Consider the following 22,638-nt stretch of genomic DNA (forward strand, 5'->3'; position numbering starts at 1 on the left):
CCATTATTGTCTTTACCTACACAAAATATTACAATATTGAGAAATAAAGATACTTTTTTTTTTTTTTTTTTGTTAGGTCGGGTACTTTTGGGACTATCTTTACAGCTATATTACAATATATAACTTTATACGATAACTCATTTTCTTCGTTGAAGCTGTTAACTCCTTACTGTAGATTCTTTTTTCTTTTCTTTGATGATTATGGTTTTTTATTTTCTACAACTGATCCAACAAAATAAATAAAATAAAAAAAAAAAATAAAAAATAATAAATAGAACCAAGTTCGAGATTTTGATTTTGGACTTACTTTAAGCGAAAATTATTATCCGCATCTGTTACATAATGCATTGACAAGTACTTTTCAGAATGAGGAAGATATACAATAACAGTGAGTATTTAATATCCTTCTATTCATTAATAATTTTAGACACTGAATTCTCGTACTCTCTGATGAAAACGAAACCAATTTGTGACCACAAAAATTCTAAATGACTGGTTTTCACTATTTCCGGTTTAACTTACTAAAAACAAGGACAATTGGTCTCACGACTAACACATCAGACTTCCACGCTGAATCAATTTCTAGAGATGGACATTACAGTACATTTCTTACGTTGCACTTCCTGTACTAAGGTGTTAAAAACAACCTAATTGTCGACATCGACAAAAATGTGTTCGTAGAATTAATTTTTGCGAACGTATTTCTCCTGACGCCAACATACACGGTCACTGAAAAATAATGCCGCATTACAAATCTAATAACTTGAAAATATGTATCCGAATCATTCTTGTATTAAAATGCAGCAAAGAACATGTTGATTGATTGTTTTTGCATGTTTTACATTTACAATTACATGCTAAATACTACAACACATGAGAAATGAGTGAAAATAATACGTGAATTGTGAACTGGAACAACACAAAAATTTCTGCACATGACTCGAATTCGTGACCAACAACTGTGTACTCGCCAGCGTAAGAGCTGCCGATTAATCGAATATGGCAGCCAGCAGAACTCATAACTCATATACTATCGAACGTTATATAGTATTTGGTCTAGGACTTAATTCGTGCGGGTGGACAAGAGATGACGCAACGAACGGAGCGTCCCACAGTTCCGTGTATCCACACATGTGTTGCAAACCCCTGTCATCGCGTATCGTTCGTAGTATAGGGCAGTGGATTAAAGCGTCAACAACACCAGTTTGTAGTTAAGTGAACATGGCGCAATTTGTGCCTGATAAAGTGTTTTTGCGGGGTGTCCTGCTGCATTACTTTAACATGCAGAAAAGTGCGACTGAAAGTCATCGTATTTTGGTGGAAGTGTATGGTGACCATGCTCTAGCTGAGCGAACGTGTCAGAAGTGGTTTGCACGGTTTAGAAGTGGTGATTTCGGCTTGGCAGACCAAGAGCAAGCTGGACAGCCAAAAAAATTTCAAGACGAAGAATTGACAGCATTGCTCGAGCAGGATTCGTGTCAAACGCAGGAACAACTTGCAGCAGCATTAGGCGTTGATCAAACAACAGTCTCCAAACGCTTGAAAGCCATGGGAATGATTCAAAAGATGTCACATTGGGTTCCACATGAATTGAAAGACAGAGACGTTGAAAGACGAAAAACCATTTGCGAATTGCTGCTTCAACGACAGAGCGGAAAGGGGTTTCTGCATCGAATTATTACGGGTGATGAGAAGTGGATCCATTACGAGAACCCTAAACGAAAAAAGGCCTGGGTGAAACCAGGTGAACCAGGTCCTCACAACCAAAACGAGGTATTCACTGTGCAAAAGTTATGCTGTGCATATGGTGAGATATGAAAGGTGTGGTGTACTATGAGCTGCTGCAACCGGGTGAAACTATGAATGGAGAACGTTATCGACGACAATTAATGCGTTTGAAGCAAGCTCTGGCCAGAACACGACCAGAATGGGAGAACAGACATGATAAACTTATTGTTCAACATGATAACGCTCGCCCACATGTCGCAAAACCGGTCAAAACCTATTTAGAAAATGTCGGATGGGAAGTTTTACCCCACCCGCCGTATTCACCAGACGTTGCTCCTTCGGACTACTACTTGTTCGATTCCATGAACAACGATTTGATTGGACAGCGGTTTACTTCTTCAGAAGATATCGAAACATGGGTCTCTGACTGGATCGCTTCCAAGGATGAGGACTTCTTTCGCCACGGAATCCGTACATTGCCTGACAGATGGGCGAAAGTGGTGGCTAGCGATGGACAATATTTTTCTTAAGGCATTTATGTATTTTGTGTTTGTACTACAGCTTCAATATGTGCGTATCAACCGCACGAATTAATTCCTAGACCAAATATTTTAAATAATATCCTTACAAATTTAGACGTACATGCGATTATTCAATTATTTGAAACATACAGTCTATTGATACACAGCATTATATCATATATACATCTAACTCTTACTACAAAACATTCATTTTATTACCAACTCATACATACTTCTTCATTAAGTGGTTAGTATGGACCCTTTCTGTGCATGTTATTTTTCCTTGGTAAGGAAATGTTGCTCTGATCCCATATTAAATTGTAGTACTCATACACTGTATGCGCTGAAAAAGAACGCAAATACACGATTATTCACACTACTTTCCGGTTTCGGTGACTGTGTTGTGTACCTCTTTCCTGATCTCATACACTCATACACCAAAAAATGCTTGTAAATTATTGAGAAAAGCTCGATAGTAACTTAGACACCCACTGCTAACCACATCAAAGGTAGCACAGACACTACACTACCTTCGGTGCAGCTGACGCGACACGCCTTTCTATGTCGCAAGCTAAGCTACATTTACTTTTTTTTTTTTTTTTTAAGTATATTTTTGTTCATAACTATCATGTGAGTACCTGTTTATTTTCACATCTCAACACTTAGTTTCAATCACGTATATATACCGACCAGATGACCACTCTTCGAACAGGAATTCGATATTGCTGCCACACAAGTTTGATGATGCCGCAGCGCGCACACTCTCGTTATACAGATATGAGCGTATATGGCCTTTCGGTAATGACAGGTCGTATGTGATGGGTAAAGCCTACGATCTACATCACTGTTTTAGAAGGCAAATAGTGACGTCCCGAAGGATTGGTGCTTCGATTGTAAAATGAAATCATTCACATATGTAAGGATGAGGCTTTAACGGTAACCTCCAGTAAGAGCTACAGAACCACAACAACAAACACAGAACTAATACTACTGTTTGTTCAATCGGAATACTTACGTCCGCATTCCAACAACATGCTTAAATGGATGGTAAACACGTACAATCAGGACACATTCTTGCCCAGGAAGCATATCTTTCGCATTATTTTTGCTGTCATTCTGTAAGATAAAAGAGAGTAGTACTAAATATACTACAATTATATTTAAACAAAGAATGATATAACACAGAAAAGGAAAACTGATTAATAAAAAAACTGTTTAAAGTGTTTTCAGATTACAAAACAGAATTTTGATAACCCTCCCGTTTTTACAAAGATATGCTTAAAACAGAAAATGTGCCGATAGTTATTAAAAAGACTGAAAGATTCATATTCTACAACAAGCAATCTTTATGAGTTAGTAACACTGAACATTCGTCCTTTGCGACTGTTATATTTGGGTGATACTGAGCAATACACAAAGGAAGGAAGTATTATGGATTCGTGTTTACAATATGCAAAATGCAAAATGAGATATCTCTCAAATTTTTAAAGGGGACAAAATTGTGGGTGTACGGTTTATTGAAGCAGAGATGTATCGTGAGCAACACTGTTCAAGATGATAATGGCGTACAGTATTCGTAACAAGACAGCGTCAACAGTGGACGATAACGAAGCATAGCTGAGAGGATCACCGAACAACGAAATTATCATGAAAAATCGTAGAGTCAATGCAGCCGAATTGACTGCAAAACTGAATTAGCACCTGAAACGACCTGTTTCTACGAAAGTATTTCCAAAAATGTCCAACCTGACACAGAATTATCGCGCCACTAGTAATAAGGCATTCATGCCATGAAGTGTCATCTATGGAACGCATTATGTATCAGTTTCAACTTCCTAGCAGCATCAGTTCGTTAAGGGAGTTACATCAGACGCTAAGCACTGAGCTCGCGCACTGCATGACAATGCTCCAGTTTACAAGGTTGCTGATGCCAAGGCTGCAGTAAAAGACTGTGGTTTCGGGGAGATTCAGCATCCAACTTACATCCCACATTTAACATTGCACCTTTGGCAAGAAAAGCCATGTGGACTGCCTAGTATGAGAGTTCAACGTTTAGTACCGAGTTCAAATGACTCCCCTCAACGAATTGACGCAGCTAGATAGTTGAAACTCGTTCAGCGTTCCACAGACGGCACTGTCATAAACAGCTATTACTATTGTCGTGATATTTCAGTCAGGCTGAAAATTTTTGGAAATACCGTCGTACGCTCACAGTTCGACACGGGCTACATAACTCAACATTCAAAGTTGGGTTCCGATTCCTACTGATCGCCCCAAACGCAATAACATTGAGACCATCTTCCACAATTATAATGTTGACGCGTGTTTTGAGAAACATCAGGATGTACTTTAACATCTTCCTTCCCCGACTCGAAAATTATATTCAAATAAGATTGACAAAAACCACGTTTCTTAATTATTATTATTATTATTATTATTATTATTATTATTACTTTAAATCAGTTCTTTATTCTTAGATAGATTTGCTTGATTTATTTAGATTACATGGATAGAAGTTTGTTTGACTTTAATAGCCTTATACAACAAGAAAATTACAAAGAACGCAAACTATAGTTTAAAGTAGGGTCCGAGGTACTACTCGGCTTGCACCACAGAGAAACTGTCATTCATTTGGACTCGAACCTAGGACCCGTTAATTACAAAGGTGACGAGTCTACCGATTTATCCGAAAGAACACTTAATAGAAATACATTGTATTGATCTTGTGAACATTTTAAAGTCACTTCAGAAGGTCAAAACGATAAACAACTGCACAAATGAAATCACTATACAGAGTTGTACACATTACTAAAATAAATGAACAATTTTGAAAGACTACAGAGTACAGAAGATCTAATTTAGTACAATTATTTTACTGAGTCAGAAATACAGCGACTCAATTTTCATATAAGAAAAAGAAGTCAATAAAGATACGAAGTATTTGAGTTTTGACTCTGCATCTGAACAATTCATACTTATACATATGCAGAAAATGCTTTGATTTCTTTAAATCAGTTCATTCATGTTCTCTGGCTTTATAAACAAATCTAAATGGTTCAAGATATGTGAAAACGTCACCATGAAGTTTACATGATTTGTAGGATTCTTGTTTCTATTTATTCTTTTGGTTTAAACCATTTTTTCTTTGAAGAAAGAAAAAAAAACACATGGTTTAAACCAGGCTTCAGGCCAACTAAGCACGTGCTTAAATTGGCTAAAATGCCTATTCTTTGCAAGGGGAGATATAAATAATATTTGATCCCGCATCCCCTCCTCAGGATACGCATCTCAATCAAAGTCATATGATAAAAACCCAGCTTGAGGTAGGTACCATGCTCCAAAATTAATTTCGAACAAGTCAGTCGCTTTGCCGTGATGCGACTGCAAACAGGCAACGTAATCTCCTGCCCTCTTAAAATCGAAATTTTAGAAAACATCGGTACAATTTTCCGCGTATTTGTAATGAGGAGTTTATACTGAGTTTCATCTTTCTAACATAAGAGGCTCGTGTTGTTAAAAGGAAAAGGACATTTTCTATTATTGTTTCTTCCATATTAAAAATGATATTTGTTGTTTTTGATCACATCATGGCTGAAAACTTTTAAATTATTTCGGAACATATTTAATATCTACCTCGAACTAAGTTTCAATAGCTACTTTGATTAAAAGGCTTATCCTAAACTGGTATATGGGATGCCTTCCATTTCAATTCAGGCAGAGCATGTACCATCACCATCTCAGATATTGTTGAAACTTTTTTTATAGCAACTAGACATGTTTTTAAGAGACCCATATTTTTTGTTTTGTCGAAAAAAAATTCCCGCCAAGTAATGGGCCATCAAAGACGGGGAGTACAATTTATGAATTGTAGAAGACATAGAAAATGGTCAACTTCGGAGCCTCACCATTCGGCTATGGAGACAGGTAGAGTTATAATTCTTGTTGTGGTATGTACATAGGGATATAAATAAACTATATTTTATTATAGTTTGGTTTGCGCATGCGTATCTTTTTGTACATAAATTAACAAATGAACGTCAATTTATCTGAACAGTCGAAGTTTGCAAATTTTTTTCGAGCACTTTCGGTTCGAATTTTAAAATCCTGTTTTCGCGGTTGGTAAGACCTGGTTACCCGCTTTCAGAAAATTTTGCTTCGAATTCTGAACAGAAGGCTGTACGGAAGAATGAATGATGAAGTTGAGGAGGAGCAATTAGAGTTCAGGAGAGGTAAGGGCACAAGAGATGCAATTCGATTATTACAGGTAATCGGTAAAAGGTTTATAGAAAAAGAGAAAGCGGTAGCTTTTGATCGCGTAAATTGGGAATTGTTAGTTATAAAGAAAGTTGGGTTGGAATGGAACGATCGAAGACTTCATATGTGAACCAACAATTAAGTGTCCGAATAAGAGAGGAAATGACAGAGGGGAGTGCAATTAGAAGGGAAGTTCGACAGGGATGCTGTCTCTCGCCTACATTATTTAATATCTATCTAGAAGAGATAGTGAAAAAATGTGTACAAAATGAAGACGGGATTTCAGTAGGAAGTAGAATGATTAGGTGAATGCAGTTTGCAGATGATATGGCGCTTATTGTAGAATCTGAAGACAACATCAATAAGATGTTAGAAAACTTGGGGAATGGCTGTGAAGAATAGGGTAAGTGACCAAAATCTCATCATGTCCCTTTTTTCACTTTGTCAATTTCTCTATCACCTCTCTCTTTGTTTGTTATTTTGTTTCATTTTTTCTTCTTTACTTCTTCTTTCTGAGGTTCCTCCTTTCTTAAGTTTTCAAAGTATGCTTTGTAGTTACGGTAAGCAGACCTAGCAGATGTAAGAAGCTTCTGAGTAAGTGGAACCAGTTCTGGCCTATTTCCGTATTTCTTTATCCAAGACATTATATTTAACTTAGCACTGAGAGTTCTCAAAGCCATGAAATATTCAAAGTCATCACCTACTTTTAAAAGAACATATAAGGAGCATAACATACAATGAACATGATGAACCACATAAACACACACACACACACAACGTTGAGCGGAGCGTTAACTATTACGAGAGAAAACTAAAAGACAATTATGATGGAAGAAAGAATAGACAGAGAAGGGTTTTCAACCCCACCTTAAGAGCTTAAGCATCTACCAACCATCCACTGTGCTTTAGAAAGAATAAAAGCTGAAGTGAGAATAAACCTGACTGTTTCACATGTGGCAGCAAGTACTGAACCTTTCAGAAGAGTAATGAGTAACAAGTTTCTGCCTTTTTCCATTTAGTTTTACATTTTTCTTAGAAAACTGCCAATGCAAAACATAAATGACACAAAAAAGTCACTTTACCTTAAAAAAAAAAACTTTTAGTTTATATATATATATATATATATATATATATATATATATATATATATATATATAAACTTTTAGTGACAAATTTCAAAAAAGTAACTTTTAGTGACCAACTTGAAAAAAGTAACTTTTAGTTTAAAAAGTGATTCGCTATGAGCCCTGCAATATTAATCGAGAAAATATCGCGCCATATAAACCAACTTCTTTACGTGTACGTGACACGGATATTTGTCTATATCTATGAAGATATGATAGCTCTGTAAATATTGTTAAGAGGCTTAATCCATCATTGACCAAGTACCTTAACTCAACTGCACGGTCAATGGGATTGCTACTGTCTGGCACTACAAAATATTGCTAAGATTGTTAGATATTATTTTGAGAAAACATTTCCATGAAGAACTTACACGCTGCATGTTAATTATACTGCTCTGACGTTCACAAAATGAAATCTCTAAAACTGAACACTACATAAGGATCCTTACCAGCCATACGCTGCTTTTGTACTTGAGATTAATAGGATTGCCGTCCAAGTTGTCTCTCTCTTGGAGATGTTGTAAAGTGCTGAGATTTTCCAAACCTTCTTTTGGAAGCTCACTAAGTTCAAACAAAGCTGGAAAAGACAGAAAGGTAACGTTAGAATTTCCGCATTTAAGAGTCGAAGAAAGAAAGAAAGAAAAAAATAAACACTTCTTAAGTGACTAATTTCGGTAGTTAGGAACTCATTCACAGTGGCTAATTTTCTAGCGAATGGTGCGCACATGTGGATTTCATGATATTGTTTCAAATGCATGTAGTCTATGCAGACAAAATTCAATGAAATAGGAAGGGTTACAGGCTTCGAAGATTGTATTCCAACTATACTCAACTAATAACGTATGAAACTCACGAAGCTTTACAACTAGCTTTCACTTGAAGTACCTCAAGAGCTCTTTCACCAGAGTACAAATACAATTCAAGACTCAACATGGAAAAAGCACAAAAACTACTGAAGTGTGCTTTTCTCTGGTGCATAAAACTACCACTAACTCAACAGATGAAATTTAAAGAGTTGAACTCGTCGCACCCATTATGTATAGACCTTAGAAAAACAGCAACAACAAACCAGTTTTCTGCACCCAACAAAAGAACGGGAAATACAGATATATCAGCCTTAAAAATTTAAAGGGTTAAGTGAAGTCTTACGTGATTATAACAAAAATTTATTGTAAAAGCTGAAGAAAATAATTTAAAATTATACAAAATACCTGAACTTCATGACTCTCCCTTAGAACACAATACCGGGAGGTAATTACAGAATTTATTGCTTGATATTATTTGCTGTTTTGTTTTACTTTATCTGCACATTCTTCACTCACTTGCTTCTACTTTCTTTACAATTCCACTATTTCAGTTAAGTAATGACTGTGCTTTGCGTCCTATGTAACACCAATATGATGAAAGATGGGACCTACTACTATACTCCGCGTCACCCGAATTGACGTATGGCATCAGCCAATAAGCTTGTAGTGTGCCGTTACTAGACCTTCAGAGAGGAATCTAATCATTCATAATTGTTCACAAATACGAATAAAATCAATTATGAATGATTACATTCCTCTCAGAAGGTTTAGTAACAGCGCACTGCGAGCTTATTGGCTGATGCCCTACGTCAATTCGGGTGACGCGGAGTATAAGAGGAGTTCCAAACCACTACCGAAGTTTGAATCCGGTGCAGTTGCTGAGCGAACAAACCATCATGCAAGATTAAGCCTCAGAGCATAGACCATTCCCCACCACACTATTTGCTTTAAAAGGAGCTGGATTACATGATTATGCCACTGGGTCCGGTACTTTCGCTGAGTTTTGTGCAATGATTTTCAATGGACTATGACCCATTTTTCTAGTATCTTCTCTTCATACCCTATTGGTCTGGTCATACTTTATTGTAACAATATGTAATGTGAATGACAACGAGGCATGAAAAACAAACAAACAAACAGACAAACACACACACACACACATTATATAAATATATATATACATATACCTAGTTATATCATAAATACTGTCACAAAGTTTGGAGTAGCGCTGTAGGTATCCGGAGTGGCAAAGTGCTGCCATCTGTGTATAAAGCGGAAGATGCACGTAGTGTGTTTTTGACTGTTCATGACATACGTTGATATTGTACTGAGTTCTGGAGTGGGGCAATTACGAAAATCATGTAGCAGTAATTGCACTACACAAGGTTGGGAAGACAGCAGGTGAGATTTTCAACCTCCTGAAAACCCTACAAATTAGCAACAGATTCGTATATCGCGCCATACAGCAATACACCGAGACTAGAACGGCAGCTGACCGCACAAGGAGTGGCAGACCACGAACGGTACGAACCCCGCAGGTCCAGAAAGCAGTCGCAGCAAGAATTCGAAGAAATCCTGTTCGAACACAAAATGTGATGGCTGCTGAGAGGAACATAAGCAGAAATTTCATGTCTCGTATGCTCAGAAGTGACCTACATCTACGGGCGTATTAGAGGCGGACTAGTCACTTTCAGACCCAAACATTAATGTCGCAGATGGTCCTTAAATCAGACTGTTGCGACGTTACGCCAACAATCTACACAGAAAGATTTTGTTCCCTGACGAAAAGGTGTTCACAATTGAGCACGCCTACAACGTCTAAAATGACCGTGTGTATACCACGTCATCTACTGCAGCTGCTGAGGCAGCTCCAAGGGTTCAGAGAGCACATCATGCTGCCTCAGTGATGGTTTGGTGGGGAGTGAGCTACTCAGGCACAACCCAGCTGCATTTTTGCGAAACAGGTGTTAAAACATCTGCTAAGGTGTACCAGGACACAGAGCTAACACCTATAGTGAAACCACTGTCTGCTACCATGTTCCCTGAAGAAAGGTTGACCTTCCAGCAAGATTCCGCTCCAGGCCACAAAGCGAAAACAACCCAGGACTGGCTGGCACGGAACGTCCTCGACTTCATTTCTACCGCTGATTGGCCTTCTAGCAGCCCGGACCTTAACCTGTTGGACTACAAACTTTGGGCAATCCTTCAGGCAAAGATCTGTCTTAAACGGTATCCATCTGTTGTCAGTCTGAAACAATCCTTGACCCGAGCAGTGAACAATTTTCCCATGGACGTGGTGCGTAATACCATTGACCAGTGGCCGGACAGACTTCGTGCTTGCATCAAGGCCAAGGGGGGACATTTCGAAAAATGATTCGTGCGTCAGGTGTACAACATATCAATGCGACATGACCAAAATAAATTGCCTTGGTGTTAATACTCTCTGTGTTGTTCACATTCAAACTTGTGACAGTATTTATGATATAACTAGGTATATATATGTTTTTCCTTCTTTTTTTTTTTTTTTTTTTTTTTTTTTTTAAATCTATGTTCAGGAACCCTTTGGGTCTCGAAATTAAGTGTCTATATTTAGTATATTAAGTATGTTCTTGTTACTGCCATATCAAGGGTTGAAAAACTGTTGGGGCACTATCATGTAAGGAATCTTGAGACAAGTACTTTAATAATATACACCCAAAAAGGCCTCCTTCAAGAGTTGCACACCACCAAAAGTGCGAAGAATAAGTTTTAGAAACACCCTAGTTTGGCAGCTACTGAACTCAACTCAAGCAGCTCTCGAAAAAAAGAAAGAAGAAGAAAAAGAAAAAAAGAAATGAATTCTTTAAGTTTTATGTCCTAAGGTTATGCCGGCTAGGCTAAAGGAGATGGTGACGATGAGAAATGAAGGAAATGGTGGAATGAAGAAAGCGGAAGGAAACGGGAGAATTCCGAGAAAAACCATGCACACTGTTTTCCACCACAAAGCTCACTTGGCGCGAGGACCCCATGCACCACAGGTTAACACTCTACCACCAAGCTACCATGGCCCCTTGTCAAGCAGCTCGAAAAGTGATATACGAACCAGTACAAGTTCTGTCTAAATATCCATGCGCTACCTACATAATACCGGGATTTAGAAGGATTTCGAGCAGTCATTCAATATGACCTTCTAAAATGCCTTGTCTACGTATGGTACTGTTTCCGAACGGAAGTATTTAACTAGTTTACCAGTTCCCGTAAAAATTGTTGTACTGCTTCAGCTAACCGTACAGTTTTCATGATAGAACGCTTCAAAAATCTCTTTTGACAGGTTATCTAATCTTGAAAGGCGTTTTTCGACCATGTTTAATGGAAGTTTACTTTTTAATCTGAGATTTCTCAAATGATAGTATGCCTTTTCTAAAGTCTATTTCGGCCGAGGTGCCTCAGTGGTAGAGCGTTCACCTCTGATGCGTAGAGTCCCTGGTTCGATCCCAGCTTGCGCCAATTGGATTTTGTGGTGGACAAACACCGTGTAGGTGGGTTTTCTCGGGATACTCTCGTTTCCTCCCAATGTTTCATTCCACCATTTCATTCATTTCTCATTATCAGTCTCTTTTAGCCTACCGCGCATAATCATGGGACGTAAAACTCAAAGATTTAATTTCATTTCCTTTCATTTTCTAAAGTCTATTTAAAAAAAAAAAAAAAAAAAAAAAAAAAAAAAAAAAAAACTTCATACACTACACTTACTAAAGATTGTAGCAATCACTGAGGTACGTATATGTTATTTACTAACAGATGCCTTGTCAATAATTTGATTATGATAAGTTATACTTTCATAAATTCCATATGGCCCTGTTAGGGAAGAATGAGAGAACTCACGCTTATCAGAATATTTTCTCTTATTTTAATTGAAAAATTTTTCATCATTAAATTACTGACGAGATACTGTCCATCAAATACTTCGCCCTCATTTAATTAAATTAACTTAGAAAAAACATTTTTTTTTTATTTTTCTGAAAAGAAGAAAATAATAATATGATAAGAACACTAAAATCTACACAATTACCTGGCCTTCTTTTGAAATATTCAACGTCGACACCACTGAGTTCTTCAGGCACTTTCAACAGTTCTGAACTGCAGAAAAACGATAAACAAATTATTATATGAAATAATTTACAAGATGAAATTATCATGCCAACCCAACAGTATCTATAAATACTTATTCAACTTCCATTAAAAAAAAAGAAAAAGAAACTTCAAATTATCAGTGCGTACGAATTGTCGGAAATAAGGCAATTTTTCTCAGTACATAGTACTTCCTTCTACATATAAAACATCGTCTGTTATACTTTTTCAACAGTCAATTTAAATGAAAAAGCAATAGTTTGTTCTCTTATTTTTACCACACCTATATTACTTTTTAAAATTACTCTATCATGGAACAGAAAACTGAAACTGAAAGTTTAATTGAAATATATTTTAAAAATCAAACAAAATACGACATTGCATAGAACAATGATGAACAAACTTTTTTAGGAGAGAGCCAAAGAAGGAAAGAAAATATTTTAGGTGGGACAATATAATTTATTAAAAACAAGAATGACAATGTGCTATTAGGGCCGGATAGAACTTCCAGGGTGGTCGCCCGCAGACGTTGTTTGTCCATCACTGGCATAGAGAAAGAGTGAATTGTGCACGACATAGGTTCTCTAATTTCAACGCATGCCTTATAGTTTCTTACATTAACCACTAGAATTGCACTACTATATTTTCAGGAATAATAATAACAATAAATCGAAAGATTAATCGTATTGAAACTGATATTTTTCATTGTACATTGAAATTATTGTTCGTTTACTTATCAGTTGATTTTGAGTTTAACGCCCTTTTAGCATGATTAACGTGGAATCCGAACAACATGAGCTCCCGCCGGGAATCGAACCCGGGTCCCCCACGCCAAAGTCGCGAACGCTAACCGTTTAGCCACGAAGGAGCTTTTATTTATATTTGAATTTCACGTTTGCACCAAGGCTAACGGAGACTGTAATGATGAGATGGGTGGTTTTAATGGAATGAAAAAACTGTGAGAAACACGACAAAATCTTCTCACACGATGAAATCCAGTCCACCACAAAGCTACTTGGTGGAAGCTGGGATCGAACCACGGTCCCCACGAGCCAGAGGTAGGTGCTCTACCACTGAGCCACCGCGACTCCATTTATCGTTGGTGGATTCTGTATCAATATCTGAAATTAAGTTACCCTATTTTCACGTACATACGGAACATTAAAAAAAGTGTGTTTTATACACAAGACTGGTGTGATTTATACATCCGCAAAAACAGCAAACCGCAGTTTTTAATTTTTGCACATAATTTCAGAGAGAGAGAGAGCGAGCGAGCGAGCGAGAGAGAGAGAGAGAGAGAGAGAGAGAGAGAGAGAGAGAGAGAGAGAGAGAGAGAGAGAGAGAGAGAAAACACGAAAATAATCCGCAACAAGACTTTGTGATTTTATGTCTCAGATACGTGAAAACAACAGAACATAAAAACACTACTTCTACCTTTGCACAGAGTTTTACTTTATTGCAAATAGTTTCTTCTTGAAAGGCCCAACAACCGTAGTATGGAAATGCCATAGAAGGTAACGAAAACTCAAGAACAATGATGACTCATGTTTCTAGTGCAAACTATTTCAGTAGTCAGGATTTGAAAAATCCCGAGTATTTTTGAAAACACCCAAGCCACCTATGCCCATGTGGGATTCTCGAGTTTATATATTTTTTCGAAATATTTCAATGTCTTTGGGGTAAAAGTGTTAAAATATGATGTATATTTCAAGATTGTCATTGTCACAACTTGCAACAATTTTCTATTCACTGCTGTTTTGAAAAACTGGCCGCCAATTTGAAATTTCACATTGGATCGCCGAGAAAACCTATACAGCAAATTTAGAATATTCCCTGTTTCTACCTTCAAAATTTCAACTTAAAAGACCGAAAATTGTACGCTATAGTGTGTGCAGTACAGGCAGACAAACGAACAAATGTAGATCGAGTCATCCCAGGAGCCTCATTGACGTTCGCCAAATATGAATACCAAATATATTAATTTAAAACAAAGATATAATTCATGTCTTATAAAATAAATGGTTTTATTGTTGAAGTTCACTTCGATGCCTTGTGTGTTTAATCACGGGAATTTCCCGAGCACTTGTTGCATGACGGTTCTTTCCCAAAAATTAATTTAAACCAATTAACACAGATATAATACATATTTTATAAAGCATATGTTTCAAAATGTCTTAAATGAAACTAAATATCTTCCAGCGTAAAACTGTTTTATTGTTGAAGCGTTCACTTCCGATGCTTGGTGCGTTCAATTGCGGGAACTTCCCGAGGACTTCTTTCGGGACGGTTTTTTCCCGAAAATGCGTTTTTTTCTTTTTTTCTTTTTTTTCTTTTTTTTTTTTTTTTACTGTACATAGAAACTTCCATTAGTACGAAAGTTTGAATTCAGCACTTGAGATGCTAAGCGTTACGTAGTATTCGGAACTCCGAGCGTTAAGCTTCTTAAATTTGATAAAGAATTTTTACGCTATTGCTGATGTTGGTTCTACAGATGCTTATTTGAAGAGTAACAACAAATGACATATCAAATAATACTTTTGATAAAGTGGATACTTTCAAATATCTAGGATCAATATTAACAGATGAAAACCATATTCACGAAGAAATTAAATGTCGACTAAAAGCAGGGAATTCGTGTTATTATTTAGTTCAAAACTTCTTGTCGCGAATTCTGTCGAGAACTTTGAAGCTTAAAACATATACAACGGTAATCATACGTGTTTTTCTGTATAGTTGCGAAATATTGTCGCTTACTGTGAGGGAAGAACATAGAGTGAAATTATTTGAGAACAAGACGAATATTCGGATCCAAGAGGAACGGGAATGGCCAATGGCGGAAACTTCATAACGAGGAACTACATAATTTATACGGTTTACCAAAAATTATTAGGGTCATCAAATCTAGGAAGACCAGGTGGGCAGGTCATGTAGCCAGGATGGAAGAAAGGAGGAACGCTTTCAAAATCTTAGCTGGAAGACTAGTCGGAAAACAATTAAGAAGACCTAGGCGCAGACGGGAGCACAATATTAACATGGATCTCGCAGAAATAGGAATACAAAGTAGAAACTGGATCCAGTTGGCTAAGGATAGAAGTCAGTGTAGAGCTTTAGTGAGCGCGGCGTTGAACCTTCAGGTCCCATAGGCCATGGAGTGAGTGAGTTAGCAACAAATGACTGAACTAAACTACTGTTGTTGGAAAGCCAAACTTTACTGAAGAATACTACATTACCATCAAAGATAAGAAATCATACTAATAGCTTTACTAATATATTTACTGGTAGCACAAGCACTTATGACCTGTAAACCCCTCAATGTATGGGGGATAACGTCCCTTGGCGTCGCCGAAGTCGGCGAGCACACTATTCACGGAAAGTGTTTTCTAAAATATAAAATTGCATATTTTACTTCAAACAGGCTATGAGCATAATCCATACATTGATTTGTCCTATAATTATCTCAAGCCAAGGTAAGTTTTTTTATTTTTTAATTCATTCAGCGCACTCAGAAATTCATAAAGGTCTTATGTTGAATGTTGTTGTGTACCTGAACGTGAAAGCATCTAATTTGCCCAAGGAAAGTCCAAAATCTGATAAAAATCACTTTCAACATGATCACCTTAGTTGTACCAATAATATACTAACAAAAACCTCAAAATCCCAGGTGGGTGCAACCCGAAAAAACCCAGCGTTTTTTTTTTTGCGCTAGGCCCACTTGGAAAAAACCCTGGCAGTAGCACACCGGACAAAAGAAGAGCTTAAACCTTGTCATTTTGTATACAAGAAAGAAATGCAAAAGAAATTCTGAGAAGCGGGAGAAAAGAGAGCTTTCACGTGAGCTTATTAGATCACCGATGAAGGTAAGAGAAACTGCCGAAACAACAGTCTAGTTCAATTATAGTATATTTGGATGCAGCAAGTTGCAATACTAGATATGCAATAATTGTCACTGTATTGTTGTATTTGAAGATAGTAACTATTATGGTTTATTACTTTCCAACCGTGGAAGTACTTGTTAAAAGTACACTCCATATTTTGTATATAAATGAACAGACACAGCTGGTTATTCTAAAGGACAAAGCAGATACAGTGAGAAAAGTTAGTGAGAAGTGGAAGTGGATTTGTCTTTCCACGAATACTACTTTCACACCTTAAAAGCGAATGGACAAGTTCAGACCTTCAAGTGTAAAACATTTTTAATGCTTCTTGAATACTCGGAGTTTTTGCAACATAATGTATCAGTAATTTCGGATTAAGTTTGAAAGTTGGTCGTCCACTTCCACAAAATTTTGAAAATTTACCCGGAAGAAAATGATAATTTGCTCGTTTGTGTGCTGATATGTAAGGAAAGTTACCTCCACAATGCCCGCTTCAGCTGGTATATTCAAAGTTGGCTAAGAGAACTTACACTATATTAATTGTATGAAAATGGGTAAAAGCATCCCTAATCTTAAACTAACCCGTTCCTATCCTACCCAACTTCTCCCTATTTTATCCACTCTACTATACGCTTTTAAAGCGTTCCTACTTACCGATGGGCAACTGGAGAGTGTACCGTAAAGTTTACCAGGAAAGCAGAAAGTTGTGATTAATTTATTTTCTTATAAGCGATTATAAACATGGAAATATTTGGCAAGCGAAGGGAACAACTTCGCGCAAGGTTACCGCATAATTGGATTGTAGAAAAGTAACGGGCATTTGTATTCTAAACAAGGCTGCAGATGTGCAGAGACGCTCTAGAGGCGAGAAATTACACTCTATTAATTTTAACAAAATGGGTCAACACTTCCCTAACCATAAGCTAACCTGGTCCTACCCTACCCTACTTATCCCTACCTTACTCTTCTTTAGCTTACCCTACTCTTACTATACCTTTTAAAGCGGTTCTAGAAATTGACATTTAAATTTTCGTAGCTGTTATTATGCTTTTTTCGAAAATCAGGCAGATGACCACCTTTCAGAATAAATGCCGTAATCTCTTCCAATTTGTGGTAGGAGTGATAGCGTCCAAGGCTTCAACACGGGCCGAAGTATTGAATATTACGGAGTTTTAACACGGATGCAAGGTGAGTTCCTTTCTATGTTTAAATATGCATCCTGGAGAATCTACAAGTTATTATGTGAAATAGCATTATCACCACTAAATGAAATGTTTTATACTTTAAACGAAACTCTAGTACTGCTGATGTGCTTCCATGTGCTTAATCCGTGGAAGAGTAACAATACATAGATGCAAATTGAAAAATTTGTGCCGAAAAGATAGGTTCATTTGATTATTTCTCTGGGTTAAGTATCGCAGATGGTGGCTTCGAAATAAAAAGTAATTACAAGAAGATAAGCAGAATCAGACGAAATGTAAGCATCAGACAAACAAAAAAGAAATACATGTCATCACTGCAGGAAGACTACTGTTAATTAGGGAGAAAAACAAATTTAAAATGCGGACTATATGAAAGCGCGTATTGAGGTCATATTAGGTAAACTGGAAATAGAGTACAATGTGTCAATGTTTGAAATCCACTGTCTTGTTAACTAACTTAAGAAGTGCATACTCAATAATGAAGTGAAATACACACATGTTGAGCGAAAGCCATGAAACCACAGTTGCATGTTGATAAAATCTTGTTGAGACGTACTTTAGAATGCAATGTGATGTTCTCAAACGGGACAATATTTTGAAGTTGAAACGCCATCCACTGACCATTCCACAACTAAGAAATGCCCCAGAGAAAACTTATCTGCTGGACATTACCAGACGTATGTATTTGCACACAATGTCTACTGGAGAAAATAGATGTCCCAATATTCCTTGATTGGACATCCCTTGAACGTCTGAGGTATATATATCTTTTGCGGTCTTACAGGACGGTAGTGTACGACATCTTACAATTGTCTGTGTTAAGTTCGTAACTTGGAATGCCCTCCCATCACATAGCGTCGTGCAAGCCACCGCTACCATTTGGATCCGTCAGATAGCATCGGCACACAATATCCCTACAAACGCGACCTCTTAACTTGTGCCGCCGAGATACGTATCCTCTTATGACAACCTAGTACTGGTAAGAAATTATCTCGTTGGTGTCATGTAAATTTTGATCTCCCAACGACATCCACTAGACGTCCGAGGATGTGTGTGGTATGTTTAAAGCAAAATGAAATGAAACTTAATAATCACAACCACACTTATGTAATCTAAGCGTACTTAAAAGAAAGCTTGCACTGTTAGGAGATCAGTATATTAGTACCAGAATATTCGGTTCAGTAATGAAGCACTTTCGTTATAGCTAGATTTAAGGCATCCAAATTTTATAGCGGACCCTCAAACCCTCTCCTTCTTCAGTATATTAACATAACATTTTTTTTTTTTAAAGTTACTTATGATGGTTTGAAATATTGACAAAATATCCACTCTCACAGTAATATGGTAAGAACTTACTTTTTTCGTTATAATAGCTTACTTTTGGCACAACATTAGAAAGAATTGTTGAAAAATTATAGATAGAATTCAAGGGGGCCACCAGAAGCAATTATACAATTTTTTACGATCTGCGTATAAATACGCTTCCGGATGTACCAACCTGTGCTGGGTGGCAACTAAAAAGCACGAATCGTATCTAGCCGAGTCAGAGCAGAGCGAAGCTGGTAGGCCCGCGCGGGAGCGTGTTCGAAGGCAGCAGGCGCGTCAGCGATGGTTATTATGTGCGTATGCAAGGGTAGTGAAACGAAGTTGGTTTTTGCAATAATCGGAGTTTCAGTAGCACTTGTCATAGTTTTATACTTGTAACGCTTCACTTGTGAAGATAAAGTACAGGTTCCGTACCAGGGTTGGCAAAAACCATGGTTTTTATTAAAAAAACAAAAAAAAAAAAAACGGTTTTTTTGGTTTAAACCAGGTTTTTATGGTTTAAATGATTTGCTCTATATATTCATATCATATATGGACAGAAATAAGTTTGTTTCGCCTTGATGTTATTATGCAACAACCGGGTTATGCTGGAAGGGGTCACATAAGCTTGAAGCGGAATAAAAACCGCTTCTCGAGTTACATCCGAGAGAAATTGTCCTCCATTTGAACTCGGAACCAGGACTAATTGGCCACAAATGCGATACGTCTGCCGACTCACTCACGAAGGAATCCTGATAAAAAAATACGTTGTACTGATCTTTACATGCTTCTTAATATAACTGTCAAGAGTCATTTCAGAAGGACAAAAAGATAAACAGTTGCACAAGTGAAACCATTACACAGAATTAATTACATATGAACAATTTCAAAGTACGACGGAGTACAGAAGAACTAATCTAGTTCAAGTTAGTTAACAACGACTTTTATTCGTCCAAATTAAAGAAATACACCGACTTAATCTGCATATCAATAAGAAAAGGGAATAAAGATACGAATTATTTGAGTCCACTTTGGCTCAGACTCATTTATACATAAATAGATACCAAAGATACTTATTTCACTAAATGCCTCTCGTGGGGTCTGTATGAGTTACATCCGAGAGAAATTGTCCTCCATTTGAACTCGGAACCAGGACTAATTGGCCACAAATGCGATACGTCTGCCGACTCACTCACGAAGGAATCCTGATAAAAAAATACGTTGTACTGATCTTTACATGCTTCTTAATATAACTGTCAAGAGTCATTTCAGAAGGACAAAAAGATAAACAGTTGCACAAGTGAAACCATTACACAGAATTAATTACATATGAACAATTTCAAAGTACGACAGAGTACAGAAGAACTAATCTAGTTCAAGTTAGTTAACAACGACTTTTATTCGTCCAAATTAAAGAAATACACCGACTTAATCTGCATATCAATAAGAAAAGGGAATAAAGATACGAATTATTTGAGTCCACTTTGGCTCAGACTCATTTATACATAAATAGATACCAAAGATACTTATTTGCCTCTCGTGGGGTCTGTATGACCCCCCCCCACACACACACACAAAAAGTACGGCATTTTCGATGTATTTTATCAATAGTAAACATTGAAACGAAACAATATTTAGAATTTTTCTTCGATTGCAATTACATAACAATAATAACAACTACAAAAAAAATCACAAAATAAACATTTATAAACTTGTAAAAAAAAGTTGCTTTTGTAGTATAATCTTTTTGAGTAATGAATGGGGAATTTAGGTCTGAATATAATACGAATAATATACGGGAGTGAAACGTGATAACCCACAAATGTGTGTTCATCAAGATTTTACAAACACTTACACTTTTACGAACATTTTTTTGTTTTTTGGTTTAAACCAGTTGTTTTTTTTGAAAAAACCAGCTGGTTTAAACCAGCCAACCCTGTTCCGTACACTGTGCACAAATATACCGCTGGTATAAAATAGTATCTAATAGAGTCATCTTTGAATAAATTCTCTTATTTTATCTGCCGTAAAGCAGTTGTATGATTCTGCACTAGTTACCCTACACTTGTACAACTAAAAACACCTGTATTACGTTAAATTTAACTTTGTAGCTTGCTGAAATTTCCTCCGGGTTACGTTTAGCACAAGGGGTCTAGAATCACGTAAAACACAAAATGTACATGAGAAATGGATGATGGAAGTATCTAGAGCTAACATAACGTAACCAAATTTAATCTAACCGAATATAAGCAGAAATAAGCGAAAGTTTATTATTTTTTGGAAAATTATGCTGGACCCTACATTAACATAAACTAACCTAACCTAAACGAATCCAAACTCGGATGGCATTTAGTATCTCCCCCAACTCGTTTCATGGTTCCAGAACTGAGTACCTTGTTTTTGTCTAAATTGTGATAAAGGTAGAAGTACAAGCCGCCTGGGGGCTTCTAACTTCCTTCGCTAGCTGTATTTTCAGCTATATTTTGTTAAGTAAGTAACACACTGTAAATCTTATATGTGCAAGATTGGGGGAGATACTAAATATCAGCCACCAAGCTCACCTAAACTAACCTAATGTGGACAGAACTGACCAAAATTGTAACATTTTTCACAAAAATGTGAACTACCACCAATCTATCTAACTAAGGATTTCGCACCAAAGACACAAACAGTTCGAGGAAGTATAAGAACTGATTAGTCACTGTTCGAGTCAAAGTAAAATCTTGCCCATATATCATTCAAATAATAGCCTAAAGTGCCGCAGATGGTGGCTCCAGATAAGACCCACTTGAGCCGCTTTTCATTACTAAATTGCAATTGATATTACTTATCGCTTGTGACAGCTCGTTGCGCGCACGTGATGCTCAATGCTACGTTGCCAGCTTTTGCGTCGAATATTGAAACTACTCGAGCAGAACAACTGAATTGTTTCTTGTTCCATATTAATATTTACTAAATGGAGAATGCTAAATGACACAAAAATGAACTAAAAGGAATGTTTTCAATAACCACCAGGTCCAGTACTCAAGTTGACATTCGACTAAAACAATGTTCAAACTGGCAACGTGCGGAGAGGGTGGAATGTTTACCACTGCAGAGCGAGAGAAATGAGCCACTATAATTGGCTGAACGTGCTGTTGCCATAGAAACAGTGCTTCTTGGCTAATTGTTATGACCACGTGCAGGAAGAAAGGAGAGGGAAAAAACACAGTGGAAAGCAACTGTCACAAGGGCCAAGTCGCATCAATTGAATGATACTACTACTACTTATTTATTCTTTCTTTAACGAGGACGGCCCATTTTAGGTATCTTTTAGTTTCTTCCCAAATCTTACACATATAAAATCTCCAGTGTTACTTACTTCATAAAATAAAGCTAAGCGAGCAAAGGGAGTTAGAAGCTCCGCAGGGTCAATGTTTTCTACCTTTATCACAATTTACACAAAAACAAGGTACTTGGTTCTGGTGCCATGAAACAACGTCATCCTTCAATATTTTGGGGTTAAGTTTAGAGTTGCCCCTCCGTTTTTTATAAAAAATAGGAAAACTTACAAGAGAAACGATATAAGAAATGATATCTGCAGTTCTTATGTGATGTTAAGTGTGTAAGTTTGGCAGTAAAGCTATGTTTAATACAAGAAAAGAGATGTGGAAGTGAGTACTTATTGCAAGACGCGAGAGGTTTCCATGATTCAACAGAAAGCCCATTTTATG

The 22,638-nt window shown here is 37.0% G+C and overlaps 1 protein-coding gene across 2 annotated transcripts in view; it reads right to left on the reverse strand.

Moving 5' to 3' along the window:
- The window catches only part of LOC145666488 (snRNA-activating protein complex subunit 3-like), a 52,384-nt gene that overhangs the window by 23,973 nt on the left and 5,773 nt on the right, over positions 1–22,638 (reverse strand). For both annotated transcript variants that reach the window (XM_081733752.1, XM_081733751.1), the window contains exons 2-4: positions 12,485–12,552; positions 8,077–8,204; positions 3,265–3,365 (exon numbers count right to left, since the gene is read on the reverse strand). In XM_081733752.1, coding sequence (XP_081589878.1) covers positions 3,265–3,365; positions 8,077–8,204; positions 12,485–12,552 — 297 coding nt within the window. The remainder of the gene's footprint in view (positions 1–3,264; positions 3,366–8,076; positions 8,205–12,484; positions 12,553–22,638) is intronic.

Source organism: Thermobia domestica, chromosome 12 (assembly GCF_964235325.1).
Source record: "Thermobia domestica chromosome 12, izTheDome1.hap1.1, whole genome shotgun sequence".
Lineage (NCBI taxonomy): Eukaryota > Metazoa > Arthropoda > Insecta > Zygentoma > Lepismatidae > Thermobia > Thermobia domestica.